General features: G+C 33.1%; 1 protein-coding gene across 1 annotated transcript; it reads right to left on the minus strand.

Moving 5' to 3' along the window:
- Positions 1-6,018: 6,018 nt before the first annotated feature.
- Positions 6,019-10,447, minus strand: LOC132270752 (protein trichome birefringence-like 33). The gene is made up of 6 exons (XM_059771953.1): positions 10,151-10,447; positions 9,821-10,037; positions 8,029-8,200; positions 7,717-7,916; positions 7,238-7,396; positions 6,019-6,559 (listed from the first exon to the last, which is right to left on the minus strand). Exons 1-6 carry the CDS (start codon positions 10,401-10,403, stop codon positions 6,220-6,222), a joined length of 1,341 nt encoding a protein of 446 aa, XP_059627936.1. The 5' UTR covers positions 10,404-10,447; the 3' UTR covers positions 6,019-6,219.
- Positions 10,448-11,453: the final 1,006 nt, after the last annotated feature.

The raw sequence follows: 11,453 nt of genomic DNA on the forward strand, positions 1-11,453 counted from the left end.
AAGGTTCATAGTTGGACTTGGATCCATCACAATTAATCTACTTATTAGGCCCAGTCCTTTCGTATATGAGCATAACACATAAATAAAATATTTTGCTAGTTATAGAATAAAAAATTATTGTTGAGTCCAACTTTTTCCGCCAAGAAGTTTTATCAATCTTCTACTCCAACAACTATTGCCTTTGATAAATGTTTTAAATTTTACAAAATTGATATAATTTGTTGGTCTTTAAATGAAAAAATAAAAAGACTCATGGATAACTTTTGTGAATTTATATCATGGAACTAGGGTAACCATTAAAAAAAAAAACTTAGGCATGCTTGGTTTGTTAAGAACGACAGAAAATTGAAAAAAAAAAAAGAGAATTGTCTTTTATAGTTTTCTAAAAATAGTAAATTACAAACCAAATAAGCTTTTAATTTTTTCAATACTACAGAGTAGTCAATAATATTTATTTTTTAAATAGAAAATAATATTTATTTTGATATATTTTCTTATGTTAATTCAATTTATTATAAAAATTGGAAGGCAACAAACCAAACGAAAAGTTCAACAATTGATGCGCTAACGAACCATGATAGCATCCCTCATTCATTTTGATTAGCTACTATATCTCTTTAACTTCCACACTATCCATATATGTAAATCTCCAATTTGTGCTGATAGACAAAAATGAGAAGGCAGAAACATATTTTAATAAACATGTTACTAGTTAACGTCATCTTCACTGTCTCCCTAGTGCTACAGTGGTTTGTGACTTTCTACACTCTTGGAGGTGGTTACTCCTACTAACCCTTTATATAGTAATTATAGTACTCCCTAATTTACGATAGAATCGACGACTAAAGTCTACCTTCTAAATCATTTTTACAAAATATTCTAGATATTTGCATACTTTATGTTGCTCTCCAATTTTTATAAAATTTCTACACTTTTCCAATTTCTATAAAATTTCTACACTCTACCAATATCTACAAATTTTAACTTTTCCAATTTCTATAAAATTCCATACAAGCGTGAGAGATTCTAAAACTCTAACATATTTAAGTTGGAAGAATAAATTTTATTACCAAACATCTTGGTATAAGGTCAATCCAGTCAAAAACATGTTTAGTTTTAATTGCGAGATTTTTTTATGTCTAAAAAATTTTAAATTTATCGAAACGTTAGCTTCTAAATCAACGACCTAATATACATGATTTACGTGTAAAGAGAAATTTAAAGAAAAGAAAAGAAATATATTATGTGACAGGGTGAGTTCGGTAGTACAATTGGTAGAGACACTCCTGGAGTCATTTAGGAGTCCAGGTTATCCCATCATCTCCTCTTGCCAATGAAACACCCCAAACTTGTCCCAAGTGTACATTTCAATGTACACACAACAGAATGGAAAATGAAACTGAAAAGTTATAAATGAACATTCATAAGTTTCCCCGAATATATATATATCCCAAAACATAAGCCCTTAAAGTCCATTAATTACAGGCCTTTAAGACAAGTACTACTGCTATTACATGATCAAACTATACAAGACTCCACATAGATATAACATATACAGTGATACAAAAGAAAAGTCATATGTGATAGTTCAAATCCATCTAAGCTTGCGGAGGGATGTCTTCAACGACCTCTTTTCCATGACCTGAAAAAAATATAATACTGATGGAGTGAGCGCAATGGCTCAGTAGAAGTTGCCTAAAACGCACTCTTTAATACTTCCACGAATCCACACAAAGAATAGCTATAAGTAAAATGGATCATGTTTGCCGGGAGATACAATCATTCTTCAATGCAATTCTATGAATGAAATGATATGCAATGCGAATGAAATATCAATGCCACTTCCCAGTTCCACAATTCCATCCAACGCCTCAATCGTTAAACCGTTAATGTAACCCGGCCTGAGGTAACTCCCCGGCGCCACGAGAAGAGGATTGGTCACTGTCCCTGACCTAAGGTAACCCCTTAGCGTCATTTGGGGCTTAGTAACAAGCTTTCTACGTCCCCTCTAGGTCCCATTAACGACACGGACACAAGGTAACTCCTTGCTGTTCGGTTTTCGCAAACAATCTTTCAAAACATTTTCCCAAAACAAAAAAAAAATCAGATTTCTTTCTTTCAAAACAAAATTTCCTCCTTCCAAAATTCAGCTTTTGCCCCATTTGATACCCAATGTAATGCATGAATAACACATGCCTTTCAATGTCGTAATATTGCAGCATTTCTACATAAAAACTCAGTTTAACAAAATAGGTTTCTAGCAAAAAAAATTATCAAGGTAGCTTTCATGTAATAAACTCACTCACATTGTCATCAACTCCACATAATTTACAAGGCAAAGTGAACATAGTAAACATATAGCAATTCAAAAACATTCATACACTTGCATAAATATACTATTAAACATGTAAAATTTCAGTTTTGAGCACATAATACACCATCATTATACAAGCTCAAATTTCAGATTTCTAATTACATAAAACAGTCCCAAAATTTGAGGTACACTAGGCAAGAAATTTTCAGTTTTTGTAGTAAGTACATTACAACAATTATGAGTACTGCTTTTCAGTTTTAATTTTTCAATTTCAACCCATAAGATATGTCAAACATTAGAGAAACAAAAATTCAATTTATAGTACATATTACACTCCATGACAAGAGCTAGAAATTTCAGTTTGTAAATCATACTTAACGTGCTTGAAAGGAGGTTCAATTTAGAGGAGATTAATTCACTCGAAACAAAGGTTGTGAGAGTTAGAACAACTCCTACCTCAAGTCAAGCTAATACCCACAAAATAGCCTCCAATTGATCAACTAGAACCACCAATGGAAAGGAGAAAGAAAGAGGAAGCACCAACCAACAACCCACTTCCAAGGTAATTTTAAAATTCAGCTATGAAGGAATGGTGTGGATTTTTTTTACATCAATGGAAAATCCTCTCTCCAAGGAACATTTTATGTTCTTATGGCAGCCCTAAAATCTTTCTAGAAAGTTATCAAAATTAAGCTCCAAACACAAGCTCTAATGGAGGAAAGAAGAAGAGAAGAAAGAAGAAAGAAGAGAGAAGAAGAAATTGAATGCTGCCATCGAGTGTATAGGTGTCCTTTGCATGAGAAAGAACTGCCAAGTGTGGTGCATGTGTGAAGTATAGAAGTGGTCAAATGTGTGACCCTGCAATTGGACTTAAATGCCTTCCCAAACCATCCTAAATCACCTCTATGCCATTGCAATGCCAAAAGACTATCCTATCCCCACATCATTATATATATTACAGCAACAAGACAATACAATAAAAGAAATAAATAAATAAATAACAAAATTAGGAAACATCACAGCCAAGTAAATAATAATAATAATAATAAATTTATGGACATTAAAAATCAATAATATCCTGATTTTCATACAAGGTAATGACAAAATTGTCATTTTATAAAATACAGACTACAAGTCTGTTGGAAAGACAACACGAGAGGTGTGTTGAGCACACATGTCAAATCTCATGATAGATTAAAGCTATAAATATTGAACAATCTATCAATACATAATTTATCCAAACTTTAAGAGAAATCCGTGTTAATTTATCATAAAAGTTAATAGTTAACTCCAAACTTGTCCGATTGTTGTGTTGGTCTACCATCCCTGAGGGTAATTGTCAAAATGGGTAACTCAAAATCAATACATTTTTTTTTATACATAATTTATTTCAAGGCAGACAGCAAGGACCAATAAATCACAAAAATCAGGATAAACTTATAGAATATCTAGCCTCCTTATCTGCTAAAAGGAGAATGTCCCATAGAACATGCACCAAAATGAATATATCATAGAACATGCACCAGAATTGAATCTTCATGAATATGGCTTCTGAAGAGTTTGTCTTTGGTATGAGTAACCTCGTTGTCATGTCTACTCACATAACTAAGATCAGAAGTGGCAAATTTTTGAAGCCTCCATCAAATATCAAATATCGTGTTTTGAATGGGAACAGGGCCGAACCAGAGTTTCACACAGCCTTGCAAACCAGCAAAGGGTCGTCTCAAGTCAACACATTGCATTTCCAAAGCCTCCCACTTTATTTTATATCATGTGTATGTCATTTCTTCGCCTAAAAACAAAAGGTTCATAGTTGGACCAATCACAATTAGTATATGAAGTACGACACGACACGGATGCTATACAATAAATTTTTTAAAAAATAAGACACTGACATGATAGGGATATGCCTATAAAATTATATATATATATATATATATATATATATATATATATATATATATTCAAAATCTACAATGCCATAAATCTAACCTCCCAAAAAAAAAAAAAAAAATACTGCAATAAAAGAACTACTTCAATTAATTAAGAACAAAGTAAAGTTATCAACTTTACAATTTACATTTTACACACATCCACAAATATAATTGTTTTTATTTCTCTCTGTTTTTCTTGCTACGGTCTAAAAGTTTATTTAATTCCAGTAGTGAGATAAATGAATCAAATAAAAAAATAAACATAATGGAATCATAAAATTTAATAAAAGTTGAAATTTAGAATCTAACACAAAAGAGTTAAAAGAGTTAAACTTCTAAAATTACATTAAGTACCCCAATTTTTATTAAAAAAATTACAAAATATACCCTGCCATGTTCGGTATGTGTCTTCCACGTATCTCAGCTGTGTCCCCCGCGTGTCCAAGCCGTGTCCAATAAAAAATAATTTTTGAACATTTCACAGAAGTGTCAGACACGTGTGTTCGTGTCGGACCTATGTCCAACAATGGTATGGGGCCCCTAGGAGGGGTGTTCGTGCTTCATAGCAATTAATACTTATTAGGCCAAGTCCTTTTGTATATGAGTTAGGGGTGGCAAATTAAAACACGACCCGCCAACACAACTCGAACACGACACGAGATAAACGGATTTGAGTTGACCTTAAAAGGATTTGGGTCATAAACAAGTTGACATAATTAATCCGTTTACTTAATCGTGTCAAGTTAGGGTGAAGGGGTTCAACCCATATAACCCGTTTAAGATCCGTTGAACTCAACATATTATAGTCATAAATATGACCTATGAAATATGTTACCTGTTTAAATCCAATTATTATGGACAGTTAACTCATTTCAACATAAACCTCGACCACTTTTCTTCTTATTTTGAATACTTAGGTTAAATGTGATAATTTTTTTTAGTATTTATTATTTGATTAAATATTAAATATTAAATGTTTTGTTTTGATAAATAAATCATTAAACAAGTTAATACATTAACCCGTTTAATAAACAGATCAAGTTAGTGTTGAGAGTTCTTAACACTATTATTAAATGAGTCGGATTTGGGTTTACCTGTTTAGTATAATACTCTTACATGGACACGACACGATTATGACCCAAAAACACGAGTTGCCACCCCTAATATGAGCAACCGAAGTTAAGCAGGAGTGAGAGCGAATTTGAGAGCCAGAGCGCCAAAGTGACAAAATCTAAGTCATATAAAGTGAGGACAGGAATGAAAGCATGCGCAGAACGTGAAGCATGAGCACATCTGAAGTGTGCAGACGACACTCATTGAGAAAAATAATTGTATAACTTAGTGAGCAACAATTATATTTTTCTATTCCCATAATAAATAAAAATAGTGTTGTAAATTCTAACATTTAGAAATAAAATATTTCTGGAATTTGGATATAAATTCCTCCAAACATCTTGATACCTATTGTATGGGCATCTCTCTAGTTGACACATGACATTTTTGCTAATGGAATTTATTAAAAAAAAAAAAAAAAATTAAAATATTGATAAGTTCTACTTTTCCGTCGACCAGTTCTGTCAATCTTCCACACCACCAACTCTTGCCTTTGATAAATGTTTTAAATTTTAAAAAAATTGATATAAAATGTTCTATCATTTTTTAAAATTAAGACCTATAGATAATAGTTTTTTTTTTTTTTTTTTTTAATTTATATCATGGCACTGGAGTAACCATAAAAAACGCTCGTATTTTTTTGCTTGTACTCCATAGTTCCAAAAAGAATCAACGCTAAATTCTTGTCATATTTCTTTGCAACAATTAATTAGTATACACACAGATCCTCTATGTTCTTCCAATCCTTTTCTGGTTTTCTCCTTCTCAAAATGGGCATTGCTCAAACTTTTTAACCAAATGCCATGTGAAGAACTATTTATCACACAATTACAAGATCGAGTTTGGCTAGCTCCATCACTATGGATAGAAAAGCTTGGCAAATAGAAGCTCATTCCAAGTATCTTGAAGCCCAGGCAGACACCAATGCACGCAATCGGCATAGCTAACCGGATTAGCTAGCTGGTCGGGGGTCAGGGGGCTCCATTGCTTCTTGTAGATCGACGTGTGCGCGTCCTTTCGGTAACCCGAGAGCTGTGTGATGTTGAGGAATGTAATGGGCACTTTTGATTTACTAAATGCTTCACCAATCACTTGCATTATGCTCCTTCTTGAATCTGATCCCCAGTACTTTGGATCTTCAATCGGTGTTGTTTGATTGTAACAATTGCCATTTGAATCGTCTCCCCAATCTATGCTCCTGCCAAACACACACAATGTGTATATTCAATCAATGATCCTCCATGACAAACCTCAAAAATTGACTGTCCTCACTGGTGTTTGCACCATCTCCCTCCCAAATTTCTTTCATTGCTTCCTAAAAGGTATTTGGTTTAGTTTTTAAAAAATAGTTCCGAATAAATCGGAAAATAAAACATTGTTTCCCATTATGTGAAACAATCTTTATTATTATTATTTTTAATCTTAGTTTTCAGGAAATAGATTTGAAAACTTGTCAACCAAACATATTTGTACAATTTTTTGAATTTTAGTTATCAAAAAATAAAAAATTATTCTTGAAAAGCTGAACTAAACAAGCTACACCTTCTAGTTAATTTAGAGTCATCACACATATTCCCAATTCGGACGGCGGTGACGGAGGGGGACGTGGGTCCCACTATCAAGAACATATTTATAGTATTTTTTATTTTTAGTTATCAAAAAATAAAAATAAAAGCTTTTCTCCAAAAGCTTAACCAAACAAGCTACATCTTTCCCCAAACAAGTTACACCTTTCCCCTCGTCGACATCCTCCGAATCCAAAAGATGCATCTTTTACCGTCCATTTGAGTAGCGAGAGTTAAGAAAAAAACTAATTTATGTCTCTGCACCAATGCATGATGAAGACAATAATAATAGAGGCAGTAGTTGTACTCACTTTTGATGAGAAGGTGACATGCTGGTGAAGAAAACCCTAGTCTTCTTAGGATCCATATTCTTCCTCACCCATCTCAACATACTTCTCATTCCCATACGATAAGCATCCTCTGTCGACACCTCCACAGTGTTCATCACTTCATCGTCGAAAGACCCTTGCCTGTATAAAGATAAGTAAGAGTGATTAGTGCTGGTCCAATTTCACACACCGACAAATACCCGACTCAAGTTCCTCACTCTCTTTTGAGGGAGGAGACTGGAGAAGTTATACTAACTCGACTACTAGTCCAGTTTCACACACCGACAAATGCCCACTATGAGACTCGAGCTCCTCACTCTCTTTTGAGGGAGGAGACCAGAGATTATACGAGCTCAACTAATAGTCCAGTGGTAGGACTAGTCGTTTTCCCCGAGAAAAAAGGAAAGAAAAAAAAATGAATTGAAATTGATGGCATGGTAATTAAAGATAAAGAAGTTTACAAGATTTTAAACTTGAGGCCAGTCATCCACCAGAGATAGGTATTGAACACCAAAATGTCAGCTCCTTTCCAATGTTTTCCATGCTTATTGATTGAACCTTTCTTAACCATTCTATCAGAAATCCTATGAACGATAGCATCATCTGAATTTGACTCAAGAAGGAATGGTGCCCAGTAGAACTCAATCGTTGCATTGTAATCCTAATTAAAAACAAAAAAACAAAAAACATATGATCACACAAAATTGGTTAAAGACTAATACTTTATTAAAACAGTGTCATGTCATACATTTGTGTGTGTGTGTGATATATACCTTGGCTGTGAAAATAGTTAGTGAACCGTTAGTTTCCATGGATTTGGCGTTTTCGGGAATGAGTGAATGGAGAAGGCAGACCATGGAAACGTACTGACCCCGGTTGAGGGAGTCGCCGACAAACAGCATCCTCTTCCCTCGAAGTGTTTCCAGCATTAATGTTGCATTGAAACTGCATAAGTTTTGACAAGAACAGTGTTACTTATATGTTATCATATGCTATGTTCATTGAAGATAAATTCATTAATCATTAAAATCTTTCCCACTCCTCTCTGGCATAAAATTAACTCGTGCTATGTTTGGTTACATGCAAATGTGGAATTGGTACTTTAGAATTGAAATTTTTGTAATATCAGTTCATTTTCAAGGTACCAATTCCATTCCATACAACCTAAGATAGCATCCATTCAATTCATCAAAGAGTAATGTCAACGGTCATCCTAGTCTTTTCGGATAATATACCATTGTTTAAGACATGCTTTCTCTCTGAACATACACACACATATTGACAAACTAATCTCAATAGTCATCCTAGTCTTTTAGATGTCATATTTTATAGAGTAATGTTATTATAAAAAAGATCTCTATTAATTGGAACATGTTTTTGGAATTGTCAAAAGTGAAATTATTTTTTTAATAAATCTCTCAATTTAATTGTCAATAAAAAGAACTCATGACATCCTCTTGCTGCTTGTAAGTTATAACGGTAAAGAGCAGAGGACGGACCAGTTGATGGTGTTCCATTGTTGGGTTGCTTTGGAATAATCAATGAATCTTAAAATTGGTCAACTTTCCAGGTGTTCTTGTATTGTATAACAATGAAAATATGTTTTGGTCAACTCTTATTGGTGCCTTTCCTTTATGAGGGTATGCCCTATGTAACTTTTGTACATATTTTCTTTTCATTTATACAACCACAATTAATAATAAAAAAAAAAAAAAGGTCATGAGGAAGAAATGTAGTCTTCCAAAGTGTTTTATTTATTTATTTAATTTTGTAGATCTATGATAGTTCAGTGGGTGAACTCTGGAGTGTTAAATTTCAACTATTGCATTTACTAATTTAACTTCTAATCCTTCTTGTTTTGTTAAAAAAAAAAATTAAAAAAAAATGAGGAAGAAAATTGGCCTTAATAATGTGAATTAGGCTTAAAAAGGGGCCGATAAGGTTAGAAATTAGAATCACCAAAAATAAACATAATGCCCTAAAGAATATTAAAAGGTCGGGCAAACCTAAGTTAGGGACCCACTTTCTCGAGCCAGTTGTTATGGTAGGGTTTAGTTGAACTAACCAAACCCTAACCTCCAATTTCACAATAAATTAATTAGTCCACTAGCAGGCCCCCAACACGTCATTTGGTTAAGAAATATATTTTTTTCAGTCGAAATCTTCAACAGAAGATTTTGGCCCAATTATTTACTCTTAGTTTTATTGTATTTGGCTAAAAAAAATTGTTGGTATTTTTCTAATAGCGCTTGAACTATAAGAAGAAGGGTGCACGGCATTTTGATTATGGAGAGAGTCAAATATACGTCAATATACATTTTAGTTTCCGTTACTGATATTAATTGGCTTATTAGGAACAAAAATAAATTACAAAAGTTAATTTTGAAAAGAATCAATAAATGCCAAAATTTAGTTAAATTTATCCAGTATTTAGTTCACTTTTTTTTTTTAACACCCTTAAAATAATAATACTGAGTAATATATAATGAAGGTCAAAACAATTAATAATAGTGAGTTATGAACTATTTATTTTCATTCTCAAAATATTGAAAAATAAAAACGAACCTCGGAAGAGAACAACCATGAGGCTGCCATCTCCAGTATTGATACTCCTTATCAGGTCGACCGTGTTCTTGACAAGTCAACTGTGGCTGTATATACGGACACTCCGACTCGTCATAAAGCGGCCGAGTCAACTCATCCCGAACCCACCTGCCGCTGAACACGTCGCAATCCTTCTCGGTCTTTCCAACGGCGAACGCCAACTTTTCTCTTTTCTTCTCTAACACAACACAATTACATACAAAACCCAACACAGTGAGTCACCAACTTTGAACCAACAAAACAATGACTTTTAAAAAAATCGAAGAGTGTTGGTGGAGCGAGTGGACTCACCTGTACCGTATCTTGAGATGGGTCGGGTTGGATACGTGGAGCTGAAGACGCAGCTGAAGTCTTCGCTGTAGAGGATGGTGACGAAAAGGATGAATGCAACTAAGGTGAAGAGGTAGTGAGAGAAACGTACTTTTCTGAGGAGAGAGAAAGTGGAGGAGGAAGAAGAAGAAGAGAAAGGTGGCTTCATCTGTTTGAAGGCTCTTTTTTGGCTTAATTTCTTGTGTTTTAGAAGTTTATGCGAGTGTTGCGACATATGTTCTGTGTGGTACAATAAATAAGATCAATATAGGTTCGGACGAGAAGTCAAAATATATAAACATATTGCTGGTACTCATTAGTTTTTTTTTATTGAGAAAGTGGCTCTCGAATCCATAATACAACTTTGGTAAATTTAAAATTTCATTTTATATTTATTTATTTATTATCATTATTATTATTATTATTTAAGATAAGAATGTTAGATTATAAGTTAGAGATGTGAAAGTTTGAAACTGGATTATCAAAGACAATTGAGGACAACCTAATTGCTCCACTAGTTAGAATTCGACAATTTTCAATGTTAAGTATTTATTTTTATATAAAAAACCTTATTTTATATAAAATTTATTGGTTTAAGAGGTTTTCTAACAAACATTCCGAATCCCATTTAATGTTTTACGTTTTTTATGGTGGTTTAGCAAATAACGCTGGATTATATCATTAATAAAAAGTGAATATCGATTGCATTTGATCCCAAAAAAAGAAAAAGAAAAGAAAAGACAGAGGACAATAAAGATAATCTATGTTAATCAAATCAATTACCTTATTTTATTGAATATTAGTTACTGATTTGAATTAGTGAAGAACACCTTATTTTCCCTTTTTATTTTATTTTATTTTATTTTGATATGATGTATAATCCTAGTACCATTTTTACTAAGCCATAGAACATATACTCACATGAGATTTGCATACATCAATTATAAGAAAAAGATTTTTAGAGTTTATTCAACAAAAAATTATTTTCGGATAATTTAAAAACATTGTTCTTCAAAATTAGGTAATTTTTTTATATCAAGTTGACTTAATCATACCTAAAATTTGATGTCTTTCTCATTTTCCACTGTAATAGTATTTTCGATGGCAACAGTACACCTCATTCTCCACACAGATTGTCCCACAATTGGGACCCACGTGTCTGTCCAAACCTTGCTGACCTTCCATTGTACCACTAAACAAGTATCGGATGGTACATAATGAAGTTTCATAGTCAACGTTAATGGTTGTTAGAGTTGACAGTGATCTGTCATCTCATCGGAAGATC

Source organism: Cornus florida, unplaced genomic scaffold (assembly GCF_030987335.1).
Source record: "Cornus florida cultivar Cherokee Brave unplaced genomic scaffold, ASM3098733v1 CherokeeBrave_3.0.0_Hap2_Chr08, whole genome shotgun sequence".
Classification (NCBI taxonomy): domain Eukaryota; kingdom Viridiplantae; phylum Streptophyta; class Magnoliopsida; order Cornales; family Cornaceae; genus Cornus; species Cornus florida.